At 55.2% G+C, this 24,616-nt stretch overlaps 4 protein-coding genes across 8 annotated transcripts in view; 3 read left to right on the top strand and 1 right to left on the bottom strand.

The window, feature by feature from the left end:
• CUNH11orf80 (chromosome unknown C11orf80 homolog) overlaps positions 1-2,918 on the top strand; it is an 82,250-nt gene extending 79,332 nt beyond the window's left edge. Inside the window, 2 exon segments of the mRNA XM_041662194.1 lie at positions 1,437-1,515; positions 2,475-2,918. Of these exon segments, the coding sequence (XP_041518128.1) occupies positions 1,437-1,515; positions 2,475-2,821 (426 nt within the window). The 3' untranslated portion in view covers positions 2,822-2,918.
• A 110-nt stretch (positions 2,919-3,028) lies between these two features.
• Positions 3,029-5,959, top strand: Rce1 (Ras converting CAAX endopeptidase 1). Of its 3 annotated transcripts, none has more exons than XM_041662080.1 (8): positions 3,029-3,232; positions 3,361-3,463; positions 3,557-3,640; positions 3,878-3,956; positions 4,449-4,616; positions 4,738-4,809; positions 5,058-5,133; positions 5,316-5,959. In XM_041662080.1, the coding sequence occupies exons 1-8, from the start codon at positions 3,048-3,050 to the stop codon at positions 5,674-5,676; spliced, it is 1,128 nt and encodes a 375-aa protein (XP_041518014.1). In that variant the 5' UTR covers positions 3,029-3,047; the 3' UTR covers positions 5,677-5,959. The 3 variants fall into 3 exon arrangements, with proteins under 3 accessions (XP_041518014.1, XP_041518012.1, XP_041518013.1); XM_041662078.1 differs by having other exon boundaries at positions 5,071-5,133; XM_041662079.1 differs by having other exon boundaries at positions 3,201-3,232; positions 3,561-3,640; positions 5,071-5,133.
• A 979-nt stretch (positions 5,960-6,938) lies between these two features.
• Pc (pyruvate carboxylase) overlaps positions 6,939-24,616 on the bottom strand; it is a 95,354-nt gene continuing 77,676 nt past the window's right edge. For all 3 annotated transcript variants that reach the window (XM_041660804.1, XM_041660803.1, XM_041660805.1), the window contains exons 8-21: positions 23,976-24,094; positions 21,326-21,488; positions 18,879-19,061; positions 11,170-11,314; positions 10,879-10,968; positions 10,570-10,791; positions 10,081-10,237; positions 9,439-9,679; positions 9,075-9,324; positions 8,642-8,886; positions 8,373-8,552; positions 8,042-8,290; positions 7,668-7,808; positions 6,939-7,585 (exon numbers count right to left, since the gene is read on the bottom strand). In XM_041660804.1, the coding sequence (XP_041516738.1) occupies positions 7,337-7,585; positions 7,668-7,808; positions 8,042-8,290; positions 8,373-8,552; positions 8,642-8,886; positions 9,075-9,324; positions 9,439-9,679; positions 10,081-10,237; positions 10,570-10,791; positions 10,879-10,968; positions 11,170-11,314; positions 18,879-19,061; positions 21,326-21,488; positions 23,976-24,094 (2,634 nt within the window). In that variant the 3' untranslated portion in view covers positions 6,939-7,336. The remainder of the gene's footprint in view (positions 7,586-7,667; positions 7,809-8,041; positions 8,291-8,372; positions 8,553-8,641; positions 8,887-9,074; positions 9,325-9,438; positions 9,680-10,080; positions 10,238-10,569; positions 10,792-10,878; positions 10,969-11,169; positions 11,315-18,878; positions 19,062-21,325; positions 21,489-23,975; positions 24,095-24,616) is intronic.
• On the top strand, positions 13,078-17,127 carry Lrfn4 (leucine rich repeat and fibronectin type III domain containing 4). Its single transcript, XM_041660806.1, has 3 exons — positions 13,078-13,940; positions 14,403-15,761; positions 16,276-17,127. Exons 2-3 carry the CDS (start codon positions 14,413-14,415, stop codon positions 16,835-16,837), a joined length of 1,911 nt encoding a protein of 636 aa, XP_041516740.1. The 5' UTR covers positions 13,078-13,940; positions 14,403-14,412; the 3' UTR covers positions 16,838-17,127.

Here is a 24,616-nt window from a genome sequence, read left to right on the forward strand (position 1 = left end):
TCATTTAGGTATATTGCTTGCTAGCCCTTATATCTTAAATTAACCCATTTCTATTATTTTATACTTTACCATGAGGCTTATGGTACCGGCGTGCGGGAGTCTTTCTCCTCCTGCAACTACATGGCGTCTCTACAACTCCACCAACTCTCTCCCTTCATCTCTGCTCAGATTTTCCCCTTGGCTTTACTCTGTTAAGCCATTGGCCGAAAGCAGCTTTTTTATTAACCCACTGGCAATAAAACAGCATACAGAGGGGAATCCCACATCAAAGATCTGCCTGTGTCTGCCTCCTGAGGCCTGGGACTAAAGGTGTGAACCACCATGCCCAGCTGACTTGTCATTTTAAAATGTGCAACTCTAAAGGTGCTACTAAGGATCTCATGGTGCTGTGCCCCCCTTCCAAACTCCACCGCACTGAAAACCAGCCCTGCACCTGCTGAGCTCAGCCCACTCTCTCCTACTCCTGTTTCACTTCCCACTCCCCATGGTGTTCTTTGGAGTAGAAATCACAGATGAGGGCTTGGTTGTTGCTTTTGAGGCAGACTCTTGTGTATCTGAGACCTTTATCTTTAAATGGCCTTTATCTTCCTACGTAGCTGAGGATGGTCTTGAACTCATACTCATTTGCCTTCATCTCCTGCATGCTGGGATTACATGTATGTGCTATGCCATTTTATGTAGTGCTAGGGGTTGTACCCGGAGCTTTCATGCACTTTTGAGCTATGCAAGTACTCATTTTTCATCTTTTTAAAGATTTCTTTTTAATTTTTATATTTAATAATTTACATATGCATACAGATGATCAGAGAGACAGACGATCAAACATTCAAGGTCAGCTCTAGGATATATGAGACCCTGTTCCTCACCCCCCCCAAATTATTTATTTTAAAACAGACATGGCCAGGCATTGTGATGTACGCCTTTCATCCTAGCACTCAGGAGGCAAAGGCACGATGATCTCTGTGAGTTCGAGCCTAGCCTGGTCTACATACAAGTTCCAGACAGTCAGGACTCCATAAAGAGGGGCCATGCTCTTGCAGCAGACCAGAATCACGTCAGGCAGCTCACAAACATGTAATTCCAACTCCAGGGGACCTGACGCCCTCTCCTGGCCTCCACACATAATTCACATAGGTCCTCACAAATAGACTGAGTAGGGAGATGGACACATGCACATAAAATGATGAGCAGTGCCATACTCCACTGTCAGCAAGTATCCCAAGTCCAGGGACTAACAGACTTGCTGGGAAGGCTAGAGCGTGAGTTGCACAGAAGGATGCTTTGAAAGTTGGAGGTCAAGTAGAGGCTGATGAACTAGGAGAAGAGGGAGTTCCAGGTGAAGAACGCCCTATAAATCAATCAAGCCACCAGGCACACGGCTCACTATGGCTCAGTCAGACTTCTGCAAACTCACTTGGAATTTCTAATTGTTACAGCACCTGACTCCAGAGAAAAAGCATTCCACCCAGAGCACCGAAGACTGGCATGGGACTATCGGCCAGCAGTCCCATGTGGGTAAGGCCCTCAGCTAAAAGCAGAGAAGTAAAAGCCGCGGCTGGGAGCGGTTCAACTACACCACTGCAGTTAGGCTATGCTGCCCCCTGCTGGGATTGGTTGTGCCACAGCGATTGTGGGGCTACCTGAGTGGACTGGAAATCTGGGTGATGTACTTATTATTGTTAGCTTTTCTAAAGAAAGTGCATTTGTTGGCCGAGATCCCCAGGGACCTGCTCAGGAGGGATATGTCACGGCAAAGACGCTGTAAATTTGCACCCGAGGGGCAGAGTGCTTGCTTGCCTGTTTGTCAAGACCCTGAGCTTGACTCCCTTCCCCTCCACAAATGAACCCGTTACTGATAAGCGGAAAATAGTTCTCAACCTTCCTAATGATGCAATGCAACCCCCAACCATAAAATTATTTTCATTGCTACTTCATAATTGTAGTTTTGCTTCTGTTATGAATCGTAATATCTGATTTGCAACCCCTGTAACAGGGCTGTTCAATGCAAAGGGGTCGCGACCGACAGGTTAAGAACCACTGGCTAAAGCAAGCTGACTCATGTCTGTGAACCCAGAGCTTGGGACACTGAAGCAGGGCGATCAGTTTAAGGCCAGCCTTAGTTACGTGACAGCCTGCTTAAATATCAATAACAAAAGGCTGCAACTGTAGCAGCTGCCTAGTACAACACCAGAGAGACTGAGTTGCTTTCTGCCCGAAGCAATCGGAGCTAGGAATTCATACTACACAATCGGGGGTGGAGGGTGTTACTAATGCCCTCCATCAAAGTCCAGCTAAGACGGGTGGGGGGGGGGAGGTAGTTACGGAAGGCAGGAGTTGAAAGATTTCATCTGGAAGGATGGAGTGGGAGAGCTCATTTAGAACCATGCCCACGCCCAGCTCCCCTGCCTCAAGACTCTGCAGCACCAGCACAAGGCTGCAGGAGCAAGATTTGAAATGGACTTTTCTCCTCCTAGAGAGCAGCGGGCAAGCAGAAAACAAGAAGCTCAAGAGAAGCCCCAGCCTGGGCAGGGAAGAATCGCAAGCTCTGTGCTCCGCCAGGGATCCGAGCCCTCCAGAGTGCACCGCACGCCACCACGAGCCCACTGTGGCCTCCCCCAATGCCAGAGGATCGCCGGCCCGAGCGGCCCAAAGCAGAGCCCTGGAGCCAGACGCAGCGAGCCCTGCGGGCGGCCTGGAGGTACCGCGGCGAGCGCAGGGCGGGTGGCAGCCTGGGCTGCTGCCGCTGGGTCCTCACCACTGTGTCCTCTGCTCCCGCAGGACTTGTGGCTGCAAGAGGTCTCCAATCTGTCCGAGTGGCTGAGTCCGGAACGCAGGTTCTAAACGTCCGCTACTGAGGATCCCAGCGGGCCAAAGCGCCCGGGACGCGTGTGTGGTGCCTTCTAGAGTTCAATAAAGCTGCTCCAAGCACAGAGAGTCTCCGCTATGGTGCAAGGGGAGGGGCACCTCGGGGCCACCGGCAGCTCGCGCCGCTTCCTGACGTCATCCACGCAGATACGTCACTGCCGCGCGCCACGGATCCGGGCGTGATGGCGGCGCTGGGCGGGGACGGGCTGCGCCTACTGTCGGTATCGCGGCCTGAGCGGCAGCCCGAGTCAACCGCGCTGAGCGGCCCGGGCCCGGGGCTGTGCTGCTGGGTGTCCGTGTTCTCCTGCTTCAGCCTCGCCTGCTCCTACGTGGGCAGCCTCTACGTGTGGAAGAGCGAGCTGCCCAGGTGCGGGGGCTGCGCGCGCGGCCGGAATCCGCGAGGCGGGGTTGTGGGCGGGGCTTGGGCCGTACGGGGGTGGGGCCGCATTGGCAAGTGGCTGCTACTGGCCCCCTGAACTTACTGATCCTTCCTAGGGACCACCCTGCTGTCATCAAGCGGCGTTTCACCAGTGTCCTGGTGGTCTCCAGCCTGTCCCCTCTCTGCGTGCTACTCTGGCGGGAACTCACTGGCATCCAGGTGCGAAGGAGGCGGGGCACAGGGCAAGCAGGGAAAGAATCCAAGGTTTTTGTGGGAGGGAACATCACTGATGCCCCCTTTCCTGTGGCTCAGCCAGGCACATCACTGCTCACCCTGATGGGCTTCAGGCTGGAGGGCATTTTCCCAGCAGCTCTGCTGCCGCTGCTGCTAACTATGGTGAGTCCTGGTTCCTTTTTCCTACCTTGTGTTCACTAGTGTAATGAAATGCCCTTGTGTCCAGTCTTGGAGGTTGGCAGACAGGAATTGTGATATGACCCTTGAGCCCCCTGGTGTGCATGGCTGGGAAATCCTAGAACTCAGGAAACTTGGTCCTGAGGCTAACCAAGGACACTATGTGAGCAAGGTCATTGGGTTGTGGTGAGTCTTTCATTTGATCAGTCTTTCTGCCCCCAGATCCTTTTCCTGGGTCCACTGATGCAGCTCTCTATGGATTGCCCGTGTGACCTGACAGATGGGCTGAAGGTTGTCCTGGGTGAGTCTTCAAGACTGAGGAAAAGGTAGGCACAGGCAGTGCAGGACACTGGGGAAAGGAGTCAGTGAGATGCTGTGACCTGGACTGAAGAGGCGAGATGTCACCTCTCTGGGTGTTTCTTCACCAGTAAAGTGGATCATATTGCTGGGTACCTTGTAAATTTATGATATTCAAGGAGGTCTTTCAGGACCCAAAACAGTACTTGATTTGGGTCAGAAGCACCTTCCCCTGCTTTTCCATCCTTGGCTTCCCCAGACTGGCCTTGGTTAAATTTACCGACTCCCTCATCTACTGTTCCCTTCCCTTCCCATTGTCAACTATATCTCAAGACATTGTGATTATGTGTGCTGAGATTTGTTCCCTTCCCCATTCTGATTCTCAGGGTTCCTGACCTGAGTTTGGCCAGAATAATTCTGTGGGAGAGGCCCCCGGGTGGTAAGGTCCCTCTTTTTAGTAACTAGGCACTCATTATTTATCCTGAATTTACCCTAGCCCCTCGCTCTTGGGCCCGCTGCCTCACAGACATGCGCTGGCTACGAAACCAAGTTATTGCACCCTTGACAGAGGAACTGGTGTTCCGGGCTTGTATGCTGCCCATGTTAGCGCCATGCACAGGTCTGGGCCCTGCTGTGTTCACCTGCCCGCTCTTTTTTGGAGTTGGTGAGTCTAACTGGTCCAGTAAAGATGTTCCCAGCATGAGGGCTGAAAATGGGGCTTGGGGTGAGGGGTGAGCTAGATAGCAGGCCAGAGGAATACGATGTGGTTTTCACTTTCCTCCCAGCCCATTTTCATCACATTATTGAGCAGCTACGTTTCCGCCAAAGCAGTGTGGGGAGTATCTTCTTGTCTGCAGGTGAGCCTGGGGAGCTTGCTTGGCACAGCTAGGGGCTGGGTGTTATGATATGCCTGACAGCCACTCTACAGAAAGAGCTGGAAACACGGGGCTATAAATGTTGAATGGAGACCACTGGTCATGGGAGGTGGGGTACAGAGAACAGCCATAGATGGTGGGGCAGCCACTGTCAAAGGGGAAAGGGTGGTCTCTGGCTGTGGGATGTGCAGGGCTGGAGCAGGGTGGGCATCAGGTGTAGTCACTCGCAGCTTCTGTCTCCAGCGTTCCAGTTCTCCTACACTGCTGTCTTCGGTGCTTACACAGCTTTCCTCTTCATCCGCACAGGTTGGTCCTCGGGGCCCCAGATGAGGGCGGGAGAAGGGGGTACTGTGAATGTGACAGTTTCTTCTAGCACAGTCCTTGAAGCAGACAGAGCCAGGGCCCTCAGCTTTTTAAGGTTTGAAAGATTATGACACGGGGGTCAGAAGTGGTGGGGCCGTTTCATGTCACACCATCTCCCTCTCCAGGACACCTGATAGGGCCAGTTCTTTGCCACTCCTTCTGCAACTACATGGGCTTCCCTGCTGTATGCGCAGCCCTGGAGCATCCACAGAAGTGGCCACTGCTGGCAGGCTATGCTCTTGGTGTGGGACTCTTCCTGCTTCTGCTTCAGCCCCTGACGGACCCCAAGCTCTACGGCAGCCTTCCCCTTTGTGTGCTTTTGGAACGAACAGGAGCCTCAGAGACCCTACTGTGCTCCTGACCATCACTCTTGTGTACACTCCAGTGAACTCTGACGGGCTCTCCAGCTCTTCCTTATCAAGGAATACTGCAAGGGCAGGGCTGGCTGGGGTCCCCGAGATCTCAGGAATTTTTGTAGGGGATTGAAGCCAGAGCTAGTTGAACCCCAGGGACCAAGAGAAAGTAGCAGATATCCAAAGGGTACAGCCTCTCTGATAGAGGGGTTGAGGAGCAGCTGGACATGAGGGGACAGGAGAAATTCTAGGAGCTGTGCACTCCCTCTTTGGACTGCTGCTTCTCTTTGCTCCCCTCCCCTCAAAGCTGCTCAGTGGGTTTATTTATAAAACCCTCCCAACTTCCCAGGGTTTTCTCATTGTCTTTTTGCATCAAGACTTTGTATTGGGATATTAAAGAGATTTAACTTGGGTAACATTGTCTTGAACCTTTGGGAGTCCATGTACTTGGATCTTGGTGAGGACTTAGGCCTACACTATACTACTGCAGTATGTACACTCCTCTTGGCTACTTTGAACACTGCTAACCTGGGCAGGTGAGCCTGGCAAGCAGGTCCCAACAGCAGAGGATGGGGTGGGGCCTTTAGCTGCCAAGGCTGTGGTTCACTCTCTCCTGAGCTCCTGTGCCTGTCAGGTACCAGGTGGGAACCCAGTCCAGCCCATCGTGGGGCCTGCACCTTTGCTATTGAGGTCAGGGAGTAAGACCCACAGCTCTGATCTGTGTCCTGAGAGCTGGTGGGGGGTGGCTCCAGAGCCTCATTCTACACTGGGATGTAGGTCCAGAGCACAGAGGCTGCTCCAGGAGGAGTGGTTTCTGGTTCTACTGGACTGCTGTCCCTCTGCTGCACCCAGGACAAAGGTCACAGCACTGAGAGTGGCAAGGACTCTGCCAAGCAACACAGCAACTCAAGGTTCTTTAGGGCCCCCGGCTTCTCCCTGCTCTAGAGTGGTTGTTTTCCTGTAGCCCTTTTCCCTTTATCCTTTTAAGTCTCCCACATTCAGGATTGTCCTGAAACTGGGTCCCTAGAGCTGGTGCCTGAGAGAAAACAGGTATGTACTCATTCCCCCAGTGCCTCCCTGAAGAGCGCCTCTCACCTCCAGCCTATGTAGAAGCTGGCACTAGGGAGGTGAGGGGGTAGATAGAACATTTAGATCTTGGGGTCCAGAGAGGATGCAGCCTAGGCCCACTGACTTGTTCTCTCCCAAAGTCAGGTGCCAGGACCCTGAGAACACTGGGCAGACAGGCTGCAGGCGTCCACTTTCCTGAGATCCAGGAAGTTTTCTTTCTTTTTTTTTTTCTTAAGTAAAACAGATTTGACCTAGATCTCATGGGAATTTGAGAGAACCCCACCCACACTGCCCTGGGTTGGAGACAGCACTAGAGATGGTGTAGACTGTCATGACCTAGTGTGGAGGGCAAGGGAAGGCCACTTTTATTGAGCAAATTTCCCAGGACCTGCGAATTAGGTCTTCCCCCTACCCCCAGAGGTAGAACCCCTAAACCACCTCCCCCAGGTCCCAAGGCCACCAGCTGTACACCTGTAGTCTCCCATAGAAGCAGCCCCTTATTTGGCAAGAGATGAGAACATGAGCAACTGCCTGTCCATAAGGAAAGGACAAATGACCGAAGGGAATGGACCACTGCAGGTAGTGTGTGCTGTACCCTGGGACAGGACCTCAAGGGCCTGGCCTTCCTGCCCTCGGGTACTGGCTGGCCTGGGCCTGCCCTGGCTGCACAGCTTCTGTTGGGAGGTTTGGGGTAGGGTTGGCCAGGCTGCCACTCTGAAGCAAGATCACTCGATCTCTAGGATGAGGTCATCGCCTTCCAGTGTCATGTCCTTGGTCACGTGAACCTTGCGGATAGTGCCATCCATGGGCGAAGTCACCACAGTCTCCATCTTCATGGCACTGAGCACACAGAGGGGTTGGCCCTTAACCACCTTGGCTCCTGCTGCCACCTTGACATCTATGACCTTCCCAGGCATAGGGGCCCCGATTTGGCCCTTCACATCCTTCAGAGCCTTGGGATGGAAGTGCATCTCCTGCAAACAAGACAGATGACATGAGACAACAGGTCAAGTCAGGCCCAGCCCAGCCACCTGGTTGGCCCTGAGAGTACTGTACCTTCATTGCCTGGGTGTCCTTAACCAGAATGGACCGAAGTTGCCCATTGAGTTCAAAGAAAACCTGCCTCTGGCCAGCCCAGTTCAGATCACTCACTGCCAGGGCTTTGATGTGCAGTGTCTTGCCCCGTTCCAGTTCCACCTGCAGAAAAGGTAGGTCAAATTTGGGGAGAGTCAGAAGAGCAGGCCCTGGGTTCCGACAAGGGAAGTCATACAACCTGGATCTGAGTTCCATGTGTAAAGGCCTAGCCTCTGGTCACACAAGGACTGTTTCTGCTCTAAAGTCCACAAGGCTGTCAGAACCGAGTCTGGGCTGTCTGGCAGGGCTTCTGTAGTGCTTGGGGCTGAGTGTGGACAAACACAAGAACCACTGACCTCAAACTCCTCTGCAATTTTGGGTCCTTGAAGAAAGAGGCGGGTATTGAGGCTATCCAGAGGACCAAAGGTGGCCGTGAAGTCTTTGAACTGGGCAAAGACATCAGGGTACATGGCTGCAGAGAGAACATCCTCTGGGGTCACCTCCTCCCCATGCCGCTCAATCAGGTCCTTCTCTAGCTCCTGCAGGTTCAGGGGAGGGAGGGAGGCTCCAGGCCGCCCCTCCACTCTTGGCAGGTTCTTTAGCACCTGAGGAGCAAAGCAGAGGGTGAGGGTCAGGCCAGGTTCTTGTACTCGGTACCTGTCTCACATCCTAAGGCGCCGTCCCTACCTTAGAGCGGAAGGGCTCAGGGAAACCCCCATGGGGGATCCCAACGTAGCCCTGCAGGAATTCCACCACAGAGCGGGGAAAGGACAGCTCTTCTGCCTGAGCTTCAGCCTCTGCCCGGCTTAACCCATTTTGCACCATGAATTGGGCCAGGTCACCCACAATCTTGGAGGATGGTGTCACCTGAAGAGAAAAGATCTCTGGTAATAAGAATGCTAGGCACAGAGGCAAGAGTGCAGTGTGCAGGGCCATTAGATAAGAGCCTCGCTCACCTTGATGAGGTCCCCCAGCATCTGGTTAGCCTCCACATAGGCCTTCTTGACCTCTTTGAACTTGGAGCCAAGCCCCATGCTGTGGGCCTGGAAGTGTAGGTTGGTGTATTGGCCCCCTGGGATCTCATTCTCATACACATCTGAGTTGCCAGACTTCATGGTAGCCGTGCAATCAAAAGCTGCATAGAGCCCCCGAGCCCCTTCCCAGTACTCGCTGTAGTCAAACACACGCTCCAGGGGTACCTCTGCAGGGAAGCTAGAGTTAGGAGAGCTTGGCAGGGGCTCCTTCCAGGACTCGGGGCTAGCCCAGATCCCATCTCAAATTTGGGTGGGAGCAGAGTGAGGCATCTGATTCTATGTGTCCCAGACTCTGCTGGGGTTATTTGCGACTACAGCTTTGAGAGGGGCGTGGCCATGGGCTCTTCCATCCTACCTGTGTCCAGAGGAGTCCCCTTGGTACACGCCACCAGGGCCCCCATGCTGGGCTGTGACGTCATTCCAGACATGGAGTCAACTGCCACATCCACAACATCAGCCCCAGCTTGTGCACAGGCCAGCATGGCCGCCACGCCTGCTCCTGAGGTGTCATGGGTGTGGATGTGCAGTGGGAGGTCAGGGAATCGGTCCCGGAGGGAGCTGACCAGCATGGTGCAGGCCGCAGGCTTCAGTAGCCCTGCCATGTCCTAAAAAGGAGAAAGAAACATGGTGAGGAGGGATGGGATGTGTTTCTGTGCTGCAGGCCATGGTGGGTATGGTGGGAAGGGTGAGAGAAAGAGATAGGCAAGCAGCCTTGGCACCTTAATGCACAGGATGTGAGTGCCAGCTCGCACCAGTTCTTCAGCTAAGCCCATGTAGTACTCCAGCGTGTATTTAGTGCGGCTGGGGTCAGCCACATCACCGGTGTATGAGATGGCAGCCTCCACCACGCCCCCAGCACTGCCTGCTGCTTCCATGCCTAGCAGCATGTTTGGCAAGTAGTTGAGGGAGTCAAAGATTCGGAAGATGTCCATACCATTCTCTTTGGCCACCTCACAGAACCTGGCAGGTGAGAAAACAGGTGAATCCTTCCTGCACTTCCTTTTCTAGCTCCCAGCCCCCAGGGGATGAAGTCTGGCCTGGCAGGAGTAAGGGCTTCAAAGGGTAAACAAGGCCTTTTCCAGGCCAGCCTGGGCCAGGAGGGGTAACAGTCACTGGCAGAGGTGTCCAGCCTGAGCCTGGAGGGTTAGTGAGATTCTTGGCAAAGGCGTGGTGGCCTGGGTTCGAACCCCAGTTCCACACTGTGATTCCTGGGACAAGTCATCTCCCTCAGTGTTTGCTGCCATGGAGACCCAGAAGCCCTGCCTGCTATGCCTCTGCAATTTTGTGTTTGGTCCCCATAGGACGTAGTCAAAGACACTTTGGAGCCCACTGCTGTGTGGTCCCAGCCAACCCAGGCTCACTTGAAGACCACGTTGTCAGGGTAATTGGTGTAGCCCACGGCATTGGCCCCCCGCAGGAGCATCTGGAACGGGATGTTGGGGATGCGCTCCCGAAGCTCCTGCAGCCGCCTCCAGGGGCACTCATATAAGAAGCGCATGGCAACATCGAATGTGGCTCCTGGGCAAGAACAGAGACTGGTCACTCCACCTGTCACAAGGATCCTCCATGGCCCCCTCACTCCCAGCCCCCAGCCTCTCCCTCCACTGATGCTCTGGGATACTCAGGCTCATCTGAGATCCTGCAAGCATTGATGAGCTCCCCGCTGCCCTCAAGCTACCCAGGACAGGGCCTACACCCCAGTCCTGCAGCCTCAAGCACTAGGCTTTTTCCAGCAGGAGCCGGCTGCTGTCTCTCTGTCAGCATCTCTCTGTCCCTAGTGTCCTGGCCTTCTGAGTTGGGCACTCCATTCCTGCTAGCACTGTCTAACATCCCAGCCCCCCTCCAGCTACCTCCCCAGTTCTCCATGCTGAAGAGCCTGTTGAAGCTGTGGGCAACATAGGGCGCAATCTTTTTGAGATCATGTGTGCGCACTCGAGTGGCCAGCAGTGACTGGTGGGCATCCCGGAAGGTTGTGTCCATCAGCAGCAGCCCCTGGTGATTCCGCACAGCTCGGGCAAAGCCCTCTGGCCCCTCTCGCAGAAGGATGTCTCTGAAGCCAGCTGGGGGTGGACCTAGAGCAGACAAGAACATCAATGCCTATCCTGTAGGTAGCAATCAGACATTACATCCTTGGGTTGGTAAAAAGGGATCTCACCTACCTATAGGCACTGTAGGAACAACTGGGTCCACAGGGCTGGGACTGGCCTTGACAGGGAGTGGAGTGCTGGGGCCATTCACCATGACATGTCCTGGGGAGGAAGTGGGCAGTATGTCAAGGGCAGCTGTGAGTAGGTAGGCTCGGGATAGAGACTCTCCCCAGAACACCCAGGCCTCTTAGGTCCAGGCAGCAGAAACCTATTGAGGGCCATGTGGAGGTACAGGACCTTAACAAGGGCGGGGCTATGGAGTGGGAGACAAGGAACAGTCAGGAGGGAGAAGGGTGGGCAGACCGAGGTAATGTAGCAGCTTCTGGGCTCGGTTCTGTGCGGGCCGCAGCTGGAAGAGGTCAGGGTTCTCATCAATGAACTGGGTGTCCACAGTGCCTGCTAGGAACTGCTGGTTGTTGAGCACATTCTGCAAGAAGGGGATGTTGGTCTGCAAGACAAAGGCAGAGGGGTCACTGTGCAGCTTGAGGGAGGGAAGACACAACCTTGGAGCACTGCAGCTCCCAATCTCACCATCAGTCGGGCAATCCCTGGAGCTGCCAGGGGCTAGATGCACACCCTCCACCTTTGCTCACCCCAGAACATATGCCAGTGCCACCCCTCTTGGGTCTACAAACTAAGATCTAACACCTCCCCCATGGCCTAGAACCTAGGTGTGCTTCTGTAATATTAGCACACATATCACCCTTTAACCCCTGCCAGTCACGTGACCCTACTACCATGGCATCAACTCTTCCTAATTCCAACAGCGTCTCGCAGCATCTTGCTAACAGTTCCCACCTTGACTCTCCTCCCTGACCTCTCTTCCTCTACCTTTCCACTTCTCACACGCCACTGTCCTTAGGATGCTCTGATCTGGACCTGCTTCTGTGACAGCCTCTCTTTGGAGCCAGGTGGAATGGCAGCCAGCATCTCCACATCCCTCATGGAGCCCTGCATCCTGTGCTCCCCAGTTATCTGGTAGATGGATGCCCTGCCTTATACCCTGGCTTCCCCATTCCTGTGTGACTGGACCCCTGTCCCATGACAAACCCTGAACTTTTTTTTAAATTTATTTTAATGTGCACTGGTGTTTTGCCTGCACTTATGGCTATGTGAGGGTATCAGATCCTGGAGTTACAGACAGTTGTGAGCTCCCATGTGGGTGCTTGGAATTGATCCTGGGTCCTCTGGAAGAACAGTCAATGCTCTTAACCACTGAGCCATCTCTCCAGCCCCCAAACCCTAAACTCTTAATCCCTTCTGCTCAGTCCACATCTTTCCCCTGAGCTGCTTCAACACTGCCACCTTTGCCCAACAGACTGGACAAGTTGGGGTGCCTTGCCCACCAGCAATAGGGACCAGAGCAGCTGACGCCCCCAAGGCTGCACAGGAGATGGATCAAGAGCCTCCCACCATTGCCTCTACTGAAAGCTCCATAGTGGTAGGAACAGAGCCAGAAACCACCTGGCTCCCAGCACAGGGCAACACATGGCAGATGCTAGAACTCGTGTATGTTTGGAGTGAAAGAAACTCTTTAGGGGAAGAAAAAGTATCTGACGCCGCCTCACGTCAGAGCTGATCAGAATTGCTTTGCAAAAGTTGAAGTGTCCCAGCAGCAACAATCAGGCAGTGGCTTCCAGCTGCAAGAACTTAAGCCCCTCAAGCTGTGTGGTTTCCTACTCCCTTAGTTGTGAATAATACAGGCAATTAACAGCCCTGGGTCTCCACCAGAAGCTCGCTCAAGGCTGCACAGGACTAGAATCCAGCCTCTATCTCCCTGCATTCCTGCCACCCATGCTCTCCTAAGACTCAGGTACGAAGGGCGAGGAATAGGAAGAAGGGGCCCAGGTAGCCTAAGGGCAAGGAGACGCCCCGTAGGAGGTGACAACTTCAATGCCAACTCGCTGAACCACTCCTGACGGTGGAGACAAGAACCGCGATACCCAACCTCAGCACTCTCACCCAAGCCCGGGCTCTGAGGCCACTTCACATCCTTGGCCATTCGGGCCATACTTCTTAAGAAGACCCGCGGGAGTGGGGCGGGCGGGGAGGGGGGGGCGCGGCGAGGCGGAGCAACGACACGGAGAGGACCACTGACGCACAGCTTCAAACAGCGTGCCACCGCCAGCCTGCTGGGAAACCGCGCGGAGCAGACCAATCGGGCTGGAGGCGGAGGCCGGTTGGCTGGGGAGCGCCGGGCAGGGCGGGAGAGGGACCGAGCAGGGAAGGGAGGGGCGCGGTGGGGCGGGGCGCGACGGCGGTCCCGTGGCCTAGCCCTCAGGCCCCACCCGCAGAAACCCTGCTGGGGGCGCCACCCGATCCCCCAGGGCCCGGGCCTGTGTGTGTGGGGGGTATCCTTCACGTGACTCGGTGATGCAGAACGGTTGTGACCTTCAGTGTGTGTCGTGTCTGTGAACGCGAGGGTCCCAGCAACTGTGCGGGTTTGCGCCCGGCCCTGCCTGTGGGTGCGGGGACGTGTGGGTGTGTGGGCATATGTGGGCGTGTTGGGGAGGGTGCCCAGAGACATGTGACAAAGACCCGTCTCCGGGAGATGGTGAAGGGGCCTGCGAGCTGGCGCTTTGTCTGGTTGTCTGCAGAACCGCGGCGCCTGCCTGAGCGGTGCAGGATGCTTGGGCGCCAGGGTGGCCGGGGGCGCGCGCCCGTGCCAGGGTGAGTGCGCTGCGGCAGCGCTGAGGGGCAGCGCGGCGGGCCTGGCCGAGCCTCGGGCGTGACTAGGTGCCACCCGTGGGCGCTGCAGTGGCCGCGTGTCCCCGTGACCTCGGGAGCCAGGCCCGGGTGGATCCCCGTGCCCCTCCCGGCCCGCCCTCCACGTGCGTGTCCGCGGCGCGCGTGTCCGCCCGCGCGCACCCGCCTGCCTGTCGCCGCCGCGAACAGCACGGAGAAAAGGTGTCGGGAGCCGATAGAGCCGGGGCCGAGGGCCCGAGCGCCATGGGCCGGAGGGCGCGCGGCTGGCGGGCTGGGCCTCCCCCCGGCAAGAGAGCGGCCTGGAGTCGGCAGAGGCCGGCTGGGCCCGCGGGGAGGCCGGCCCGCACCCCCTGAGCGAGGGACACCAGGTGAGCCCCCTTCCCCCGTCCGGGCAGGGTATAGCGGGTGGCCGGCCCGGGGAGGAGCCACAGTCCACGCCAGGGATTTGGATGGGGGGGGGGACACGGACACGCAGTCCTCAGCCACGAAGGGGAAGGCGCGGAGGGGGGAGGGGGCTGGCCATTCCGAGGATGCCTGAAGGAAGTTCCGGGACCCTCCCTGCTCTTGGCCCTCCTCCACTTCCTGCCTCATGCCTCACCTTGTCCCTGGTACCTGGACTCTATTCAACTGCTTGGGAAATGTGACCTTTACTCTTGGGGGCCTGAGCCAGCAGCCCCAGCCATCTTTTCCCCCTGGGGTCCTCCTTGAGCCTCTTACCCAACCCTTCCCAGCCCAGACTCAAGAAACTGGTTCCTGGGACCGTGCCCTAGGCACAAGTGGGCACTTGCCTTAACCCCACCTGTGCCTGGGGCTGTGGCCCTTTCCCACAGGGCGCTCACCATGGCCCCGCCGCTCCTATTGCTGCTGCTGGCCAGTGGAGCTGCCGCTTGCCCGCTGCCCTGCGTGTGCCAGAACCTGTCGGAGTCGCTCAGCACCCTTTGTGCCCACCGAGGCCTGCTGTTTGTGCCACCCAACGTGGACCGGCGCACAGTTGAACTGCGCCTGGCTGACAACTTCATCCAGGCCTTGGGACCACCTGACTTCCGCAACATGACAGGGCTGGTGGACTTAACATTGTCTCGAAATGCCATCACCCGCATCGGGGCCCGCTCCTTTGGGGACCTGGAGAGCCTGCGCTCATTGCACCTGGATGGCAACAGGCTGGTGGAGCTGGGCAGCAGCAGCCTTCGGGGACCTGTCAACCTGCAGCACCTCATTCTCAGTGGCAATCAGCTAGGCCGCATTGCGCCAGGGGCCTTTGATGACTTCCTCGACAGCCTGGAGGACCTGGACGTGTCCTATAACAATCTCCGGCAGGTTCCCTGGGCTGGCATAGGTGCCATGCCTGCCCTGCATACACTTAACCTGGACCATAACCTCATCGATGCACTACCCCCAGGTGTCTTTGCTCAGCTTAGCCAGCTCTCCCGCCTTGACCTCACCTCCAACCGCCTGGCCACCCTGGCGCCTGATCCACTCTTCTCCCGCGGTCGGGATGCCGAGGCCTCCCCTTCCCCCCTCGTGCTGAGCTTCAGCGGGAACCCACTGCACTGCAACTGTGAGCTGCTGTGGCTGCGGCGACTGGCTCGGCCTGATGACCTGGAAACCTGCGCTTCTCCACCAACCCTGGCAGGCCGCTACTTCTGGGCAGTGCCAGAGGGAGAGTTCTCCTGTGAGCCTCCACTGATTGCCCGCCACACACAGCGCCTGTGGGTGCTAGAGGGCCAGCGGGCCACTCTACGATGCAGGGCCCTTGGTGATCCTGTGCCCACCATGCATTGGGTTGGCCCTGATGACCGGCTGGTTGGCAATTCCTCTCGAGCCTGGGCTTTCCCCAACGGGACCCTAGAGATTGGGGTGACAGGTGCAGGAGATGCAGGAGCCTATACCTGCATCGCCACTAACCCTGCTGGTGAGGCCACAGCCCGAGTAGAGCTCCGGGTGTTGGCCTTGCCCCATGGTGGAAACACCAGTGCTGAGGGAGGCCGTCCCGGGCCCTCGGACATTGCTGCTTCTGCTAGAACTGCTGCCGAAGGCGAGGGGACTTTAGAGTCTGAGCCAGTCGTGCAAGTGACAGAGGTGACTGCCACCTCTGGCCTGGTGAGCTGGGGCCCAGGGCGGCCAGCTGACCCAGTGTGGATGTTCCAAATCCAGTACAACAGCAGCGAGGATGAGACCCTCATCTACCGGTGAGGACGCCTGCACTTGCCCTCAGCCTGCTTTGTTCCCAGTGCCCCCTGCTGACCCTTTGTCCCCAAGTCCTGCCTGTTTCCCTCCAGGCCTGTGCCTGCTCCTCCTCTACTTCTAAACTCTTGGAGCATGGCTGGGCCTGCTGCCTGGGGCAGAGAAAGGGGGCAGCTGCTTATAAGGGGTCTCAGGTGTGCTGTGTATGCACCAGCCTTCCTGACCATCAGTAGTAGCAGCTTGGGTATCTGCTGAAGCACCTGCCCCCCACCCTAGAGTATTTCAGTCTCTGCTTGGTGCTACCCCGTCCCAACTCCTATTGCCTGAGGCCTATTCAGTGCACACACCCGTCTGTGCCCTGACACACACAGATGCTTGTCATGTCTCTGCCTTCCTGAGGGAGCACAGGCCTGTGTTGACAGAGTCTTACAGGCCTGAGGGGCTGTAGGGAAAACATGAAAGATGGGAAAGGGGGCTGTACCCCACCCTGGGGCTCTGACCACCTGCCCTTGCCTGCAGGATCGTACCAGCCTCCAGCCACCACTTCCTGCTGAAGCACCTGGTTCCTGGTGCTGACTACGACCTCTGCCTGCTGGCCCTGTCACCTGCTGCTGGGCCTTCCGACCTCACAGCCACCAGACTGCTGGGCTGTGCCCACTTCTCTACGCTACCAGCCACACCCCTATGCCATGCCCTACAGGCCCATGTATTGGGCGGGACCCTGACTGTGGCAGTGGGGGGAGTCCTAGTGGCTGCCTTACTGGTCTTCACTGTGGCCTTGCTGGTTCGGGGCCGGGGAGCTGGGAATGGCCGCCTCCCACTCAAACTCAGCCATGTCCAATCCCAGACCAATGGTGGCACCAGCCCCATGCCCAAGAGCCACCCACCACGGAGCCCTCCACCCCGTCCCCAGCGCAGCTGTTCACTGGACCTGGGAGACACTGGTGGGTGCTACGGGTATGCTAGGCGCCTGGGAGGAGCCTGGGCCCGGCGGAGCCACTCTGTACATGGGGGGCTACTGGGAGCTGGGTGCCGGGGCGTGGGGGGCAGTACAGAGCGGCTGGAGGAGAGTGTGGTGTGACAGGAAGGGCAGCCTCTCATGCCCTGAGGAAGGAGCAGTGCCACTGTTGGGCCCAGGTGGCAGCACCCAGCCTGGGTGGGCAGCACGGCCCTGGGCCCCACTCTGCTTTTTATCCTCAGTACCTCAGGCTCCCCAAGTACTTGGTGGGACAGCAAGCCCTTTCCTTGGTTTTGGCCTCCAGACTAAAGGGACAGGTCCCACCAACAGGTGCTCAGAGCCACCAAGGCAGGGGCTGCAGCCACCAAGAGGGAGTCTTGTTTCTATTTATAATAAAATTGTTGGGGACACTTCAGTGTAGGTCTTTGCTCTCATTCTGCTTGGTCCCTGGGAGGGCAGGAAGGAGGGAGGCTGTTAGAGGCACACAGCCTAGTACAGGTGTCACGTTAAAGCTGCCAGGCCCAGCAGAGGTGGGAAGCCCAGGGCAGTAGTTAAAAAGTGCTGTCTGCTAACCCTGCCTGAAGGCAGGCACGAGCCCAGGATTGAAGGTCCTGTGTGAGATGGCCCACCCAGCTGCTGTAGGATTCACAACTGTATGCTGGGTGGGGTGGTGCCTGGCTGGGACGCACAGCCTATTGGCAGTGAGCAGCTTTGGCCCCACTACACCCGTGCATGCAACCTGCGTGGGTGGGCACCTGTGCTTAATGAAAGTGCAGTAGACACTGGCATCCCAGAGGATGCAGCCTGAGGAGCATTTTACCGTGTGTCCACGGTGTGCTGCAGCCAAGCTTACACACCCAGTCTCCTGGCACCAAAACAACCTGGGCAGGACCTAGAGAAATGCTAGTTTAAGGCCCTTGAGGGAAATAAGCGAGAGATGGGAGACATGTAGGAGAGGGCGTACATAAGGTAGGGTGTAGGCAGGAAGGGACAGACACAGGCCCCAGATCCTGCTGCTCTTCCTGTGGTCATGGATCCTGCCGTCCCTGTTCTCACCCTTGGAAGAGAATGCTGGGATCTTGATCCCACTGGGATATAGGACAGTTGTGTAAGGTTGTGTGGCTCAGGGTACCTGGCATAAAGGGTGGAAAAAATAAGCAGAGGTATCAGGGCACAACCTCAAACCTGGGGACAGCCCAATGTGTGCCCCAAGACCCTTCTCATCCCTGGTTAGCCACAGGAGAGACAGGCCCCAGAGCATGAGGCAGTGAATCCAGGATGTAGGGAGCTGACTTTACAGCATACCTCTGCCCTCAGGGTGACAGGGACTTCAACAGAGCCTGTGAGCTCTGAACAGCATCTAGAAAGCACTGACCCCTCTCAAGATGGGCTATGGGAGACAGGATGCTCTGCCCCACCCCACAGGACAGGCTCAAAACATCCCTTCTCTCCACAAGATTCTCCAAAAGGTCTTTGAGCCCACTGTCACTGACAGGACCTATAGACAGTGAGAAAAACGATTGGCCACTACAGGGACAGCACTGTCAGAGTGGGCCCATGAGCCACCAAGCTTGAACAGCAATCAAGGGCTGGAAGAGGTCATAAATAGGAGGAGGCCAGCACCCAGGACTGCCCACATGGCCAAAACACCCAATGGAGGAACTCAACAGGGGCTGAGGGTCGAAGCCCATGCCCAAGGGTGCCCCATAGGATGCGTTAGCAGGTGCTGGCTTCAAAGGGCAGAATAACATTTCTCAGCTATGAATTTGTCTCTAGCTGCAGAAACTAGTTACAAAAAGAGCCCACAAGGAGGTAATGGGCACCTCAAGGTCTTTGCTGTCAGGCAGCCACCGTGGCCAGAGCCCTGTCCCTCATCATATGTTTCTTGGCTACTCTGAAGCATCTGCCGCTCCAGATGCCAGGCCAGGAGAGCTGGGAACTGGCAGAGGGTCTGACCTCATCTGTCAGGGCTCTTGCTCAGGGATCCAGACTTAGACGGAGACCCAGCAGTCTGAGAACAGCTAGAAGAGATTACTGTGCCACTGAGGCTACGAGCCACCTCAGTAAAGCAAGACAGGGACAAGACAGGCAGCACACCTGCCTCTTGTTAGCACATGACCACATGGACCCACTGTGGGCAACGGCAGCGGAAGGCACCTCTCACCTTTACACCTCGGACACGGAACTCAGCCAGGGCTCTGCTCATCTTGGTGGCAGCTGTGGGGTGGTCTTTGCCGTGGGCGATGACTTTGACAAGCAGAGAGTCATAGTGGGGTGATATGACAGCCCCCTGGAAGGCAGAGGCATTGTCCAGGCGGATGCCCATGCCCTCACCACTCCGAAAAACCTGTCGCCAGAAGGAAAACCAAGTCAGTGGCTGGGATGGAAACTGGGAGAAAACTGGGATCCCAGCATGACCTCTGGAGGGCTGAGTTCAAGGGTACCCAGACAGCCCGTCCTTGATCAGTCAAGTTCCTACTTCTGCCAGTAGACCCAGACCACAGTCCTTCTGAGTCCTATGAACTGCAACAAGGAGGGGATAGTGGAGGAAATGCCTGCCAAGGCTCCTAGTCAGCAGCCTAGGTGGGAAGGGGCCAGATCCCACAGACCTTCTACCTCCTGCCCAGCCTCACCCTCCCTCCTTCAGACCCATTCTGTGACCACCATCATTATGCACATCTCACTGGGGATGAAGCAGCTAAAGCAGACCCTGACAAAACAGCCCTGGGCCAGAAGCACACAAACCATAGGGTCACAAGCAAGACAAGGAGACAGGCAGACTGACCAAGGAAGGCTTTGGTTAGTTTGTTTTCCTTCTGTTTTTTTTTTTTAATTGTGTATACAATATTCTGTCTGTGTGTACGTCTGCAGGCTAGAAAAGGGCACCAGACCTCATTACAGATGGTTGCGAGCCACCATGTGGTTGCCGGGAATTGAACTCAGGACCTTTGGAAGAGCAGGCAATGCTCTTAACCACTGAGCCATCTCTCCAGCTGGGTTTTGAAATACCACTCTGTAGCTCAGGCCAGCCTGAACTTATAATGTAGCCTAGGCTGGCCTTGAACTCATGACTCTCCTGCCTCAGCCTGCTGAGTGCTCAAGTCACAGGTGTGTACCACCACACTCAGGCTTTTTGTTTTGTTCTGTTTTGTTGATATCAGGGTTTCTCCGTGTAGCTTTGGAGCCTGTTCTGAAACTCACTCTAGACCAGACTGGCCTCAAACTCACAGAGTGCTGGGATTAAAGGTGTGTGCCATTACCACCTGGCTGTTTTATTTTTGTTGGCATTTTTTTGTTTTGCTTTGTTTTTAACGAGAGAGGAAGGGGAAGGACTCAGTATCTACTCACACTCCCTCTTCCTGAAGGGGAGGGTGGGAGAAAGAGCCAAGAAGAAGGAAGGAGACAGGGAGATGGCACGCCCAGCTCATCCAGGAAACACAAGAGGCAAGTAGAGGGGAAATGGCAGACAAAGATGGGCCTATACTTGCACACACAGGTGAGTGCTCAGGACAGGCAATGGGCAGGTGAGGGAGCTGAGGTTCACAGAGAAGTCAAGGGAGAGGAGGCCAGGGGGACGGGCCTGGGAACACCCTCAGCACCCTTCGGCAGCTAAGGGTACAGCTGTGTTCAATAAAAAAAGAACTTCATGCAATATTTAAGGATGGACACTCAGCTGTGTGCAGGAACCACCAACTAAAAATACCTTGTGGTGACCGACTCTAAAGTCAAGCCCTGGCCACGGAGGAGAGAAACAGTATAGCCCAGGAGCCAGCTTCTGAGCCCCAGGCCATCAGCTGCCCCTTCCCACCAGGGCTATAAGGCAGCGCCAGCCCAAGGCTGCCCTACCTAGGGACTCAGAAAGGTACTCTGGTGGTCATCTATGGGGACCCTGGGGCTCTCAAGGTCATCATAACTGACCTAGCACCCCATCCTGGCCCTATTACTCAATCATGCTACTTTTGGACATTTCTGCAGTCTGGTTCATGCTCATCGCTGCTGCACCTGTACCCTGGACACCAAAGCCAGCCCTGAGTGCCTCTGATGTCCTGCATCCCCTGACCAGTAAGCAGTGCTGCCAACATGCATGGGGAGGGAGTAGGCTGGAGCCACAGACAAGGAACGCAAGGGACAGGCAGCTTAGCCCAAAGGTGCCAACCCTGATGAGGACAACGGGCAGAGCTGAGGTGAACTTCTCAGTCCCTCAGTGCTGCCCTCTGAACAACTCTTGCTTACGTCCAAGGGGCCGCCTTCTGTTTGACTCGTGCTACCACAGAGACCACAATCCTCTGCTCCCCACAAGGTCTTGCCTTGCCAGTCACCGCTCACCCCTAACAGAAGGCAGGGTAGAGACCAGCAGGGCACCAGGAACAAAGCTTCACATATGGGGGCCCACAACGGTCCCTAGCTGGTCTGCCCGTTCCCAGGTGATGTTGGTTTTCTGCTAGCTTTCTGTGGAATGTTCTTTCCTTACTCTAGGACAGCACTGGGCTCCCATGTTCTCTTAAGCAGCTGCACCTGGATTCCTGGGTGACAACCTGGGCACCATGGAGAGGCTGTGAAGAATCTCGGCCCAGGCTGGAGCTGGTGTCACACTTTTGATACGTCACCTACCTCAATACGCCCAGTGTCGGGCTGGAAGCTGCGTGCAGGGTCCTCCGTGGTTACTCGACACTGAATGGCACAGCCATTGATGCGGATGTTCTCCTGCCGCAGGCCCAGGTCAGGCAGGCTCCGGCCCTCAGACACGTGAATCTGAGCATGGACCAGGTCCACACTGCAAATGAGAAGGTGATGAGGTGAAGCAGGGAGGAGGGGTTCTATGATCACACAGGCCAATGCTGCTGCAGCCTCCTCTTAGCCCAAGCAGCCTAGGGTCCTCTGCCTGATGGTCCTACAGCCTGCGCTGGGAGTAAACAGTTCCCTAAGAAGCGTCCAGAGACAGATATCTACCTGCCTTCAACCCTCCTGATGGCCTCTTCCAGTAGCCTGTCCTCCGTCTGCCCTTGCCCTAAGGTCTGTAAACTCCTGCTTGCACTGTGACACCAAGACTGGAAGTATAGGCTGAGGTCACAGTCACAGTGGACACCCACTCTGGGAGCATGGGATTTACACTGTGAATGCAGGGAGGGCAGGCTGCAAAATCAGAATCCCAAGGCCAGGGATGTTGGTAGGTCTGTGATCTCAGCATTGAGGGGTAGAAGCAGGAAGATTAGAAGTTCAAGGTCACTCTTGGCTACCTAACAAACTCGAGACCAGTGTGGGCCTCAGGAGATCCCATTTTAAAATAAATAAATAAATCAAAGCACAACAGAACAAAAAGCGAAACAAACAGAACTAGAGAACTACGTCAGTTGGAGGCCTGCAAAGGCAGACATGATCAGGACACTGTTCCCCAGGCACATGCAGAGCAGAAGGTTCTCCATATTTGCATGGTTGTGTGAACCTAGCCTGAGCAACAGCCACTCTTAAGAATGGTATCAAATCAAGGCAAAAGCTGTTAACACAGACCCTCCAGGTTTATGTATTGTTTCTGGGGCTCATGGCCAGTACTCTAGTGGTAGACTGTCCTCTGTCCTCCATGTCACTGATGATAGCAGAGTAGTAATGATGGTCACTATGGCACCCTCTCTGCAGACCACTGACCCTGCTTGCATGCTAGGTCTCCATGGTGGTACTTCCCCATCAGAGCATCTTGAGGGTTAGAGTAGCCACAGCTAGCTACTCTACAGCCTACACACGACTCAGGACCTGGAGACCCTGACGCCTGGGCAGACAAATCTTTGGCAGAGCAGCACCAAGGCATAGCCCAGGGAATATGGCTGGAGCATCACTGTCACTCCAGCTCTGACCCTAAGGAGCCAGGAGTCTGTGGGCTTCCGGATTTGTAGTAGGCAAAGGCAGCCAATGGGTAGCATCAGCATTAATCTTGGGTGGGGCCAAGGAGAAAATTGGATCAGAAATGTTCCATGGTACAATGGACTAGTCTGATGCCAAGGATTAATTCTTAAATGGCTCAAAATATGTATCTGGGAATAATGAAAGCTATTTTCACAGTTTATAAAAATAAGTAGATTTTCTAAGTCTGTACCCAGACTTGTGGGAGAATACTCTGATACAAATTGTCTAGGAAGCCATGGCTCACATTTAGACAGATGTTAACAGACCTGAACCACAAAAGCCAGAACAGTACACTGTCCAACAGAAAGCAAGATAACAGAATTATTACATGTACAGATGGTGGAACAGTTTACGGCCACTAAAAGTACTCATGAAGAATAATGATCCTGGAGATGTCTTCAACAAAATAGCAATTTTTTTTGTTATTGTCATTTTGTTTTGTTTTGAAATATAGTCTCCTCTACATAGCCCTGGCTGTCCTGGGAATCACGATATAGACCAGGTTAAAGGAGAATAAAAATTCTAGGGACTGGAGATACGGCTCAGCAGCTAAGATCACTGGCTGCTCTTGCTGAGGACAAGGGTTTGGTTCCCAGCACCCACATGGCAGCTCACAACCCTCTGTAGCTTCGGTTCTGGGGGATCAGACACCCTCTCCTGGTCTCTGTAGGCATATTGCACACTCGTGGTGAACATACATATATACATGTAGGTGAACACTTATACATATAAAAATAAAATATGTCAATCTTTTTTTAATCATCTAAGAGGCTGGAGAGATGACTCAGCAGTTAAGTGGACTGACTGCTCTTCCCAAGGGCCTGAGTTGAATTCCCAATAACCACATGGTGGCTCACAACCATCTGTAATGAGGTCTGGTGCCCTCTTCTGGCCTGCAGGCGTACAGGCAGACAGAATATTGAATACATAATAAATAAACAAATAAACAAACAAATATTGAAAAAAAAAAGTTCCTAAAGACTCTGCCTAGACATAAGGAATGTCACACAGCTGGAGGCAAGGCTGGAGAGACTGAACCCACTGTGTGGATTTGTGTAATTCTCTTAAATTCTTTGAGCCTTGGTTCATTCATCTGAAAAATGGGGTCATGATTCCCTTAGTACAGCCAGGTGTGCCCCCCATGGAGTACCTGGCAGCACCTGGCATCCTCACTGTGAGGGGTGGGTAAGCTCTGGATTTTTATTTTGTGTTAGTTTTTTTTTTAATAACAATAATCATGTAAAACCCTCCTAAGAATTCTTTCAGTGAAGTCCCTAAGTCCACTAAAGTGACAACAAGAGAGCCTTGGCTGCTCCTCCAGGAGCGCCTTTCCCACCCTTGCTGCCCTGTGCTCTGTGCTCACTCTGTGATCTCCTCAGTGATGGTGTGCTCCACCTGCAGGCGGGAATTGACCTCGATGAAGTAGTGCTTGCCATGCTTGTCCAGCAGGAACTCCACGGTGCCCGCGTTTTCATACCCCACCTGTAGGGTTGGCCGGTAAGAAGAGGTTCCCAAGATCAGGGCCGAGCTCCCCAAGCCTGCCCACCACATGGGTTCTGGATCAGAACAGCTGGTGGCAATCCAGCCACCTACCATGGCCAGCACCTAGGACCCAGCATATACATCCACCTGGCAAGGATTCACTGGGAGCTACTAGGGCCAGGCCACACCCAGCAAGTCTGGGTGCAGACATCCCCTGACCCACCCTAGACCTTCACTTTTGAAGTTGCCTCCTCCCTGCAGTCCTGAGCCTCTCAGCCCACTTCTCCCCTACAGAAGGGTTTTCAGGATGTTTCCTCCTGTGCTGCTCTGCTGTCATCTCTGACCAGTGTCCTCACTCTGGCCATCGCCCAAGTGATGCTAACTCGGACTACAACCCTAGAGCAAGGCTAACGTCCTCACCCTGCTCCTCTGAGGCAACCCCAGCTCTACCAGAACTGACAGCGCCTCTGCTCACATTGCTGAGCCTTGTCTCAGAACCACTCTGTTCCCACTGTCCTAAGC

The sequence above is a fragment of the Microtus oregoni genome, unplaced genomic scaffold, assembly GCF_018167655.1.
Source record: "Microtus oregoni isolate MIOR12 unplaced genomic scaffold, Mior012 000012F_ref0000307, whole genome shotgun sequence".
Classification (NCBI taxonomy): Eukaryota; Metazoa; Chordata; class Mammalia; order Rodentia; family Cricetidae; genus Microtus; species Microtus oregoni.

Excerpts from the sequence above, each read along its gene's own strand:
- Rce1 (XM_041662080.1), top strand. The coding sequence starts at position 3,048 with ATGGCGGCGCTGGGCGGGGACGGGCTGCGCCTACTGTCGGTATCGCGG. Across the intron at positions 3,464-3,556 it reads GGGAACTCACTGGCATCCAG|CCAGGCACATCACTGCTCAC; the intron begins GTGCGAAGGAGG and ends CCTGTGGCTCAG. Across the intron at positions 5,134-5,315 it reads TTTCCTCTTCATCCGCACAG|GACACCTGATAGGGCCAGTT; the intron begins GTTGGTCCTCGG and ends CTCCCTCTCCAG.
- Lrfn4 (XM_041660806.1), top strand. The coding sequence starts at position 14,413 with ATGGCCCCGCCGCTCCTATTGCTGCTGCTGGCCAGTGGAGCTGCCGCT. Across the intron at positions 15,762-16,275 it reads GATGAGACCCTCATCTACCG|GATCGTACCAGCCTCCAGCC; the intron begins GTGAGGACGCCT and ends CCTTGCCTGCAG.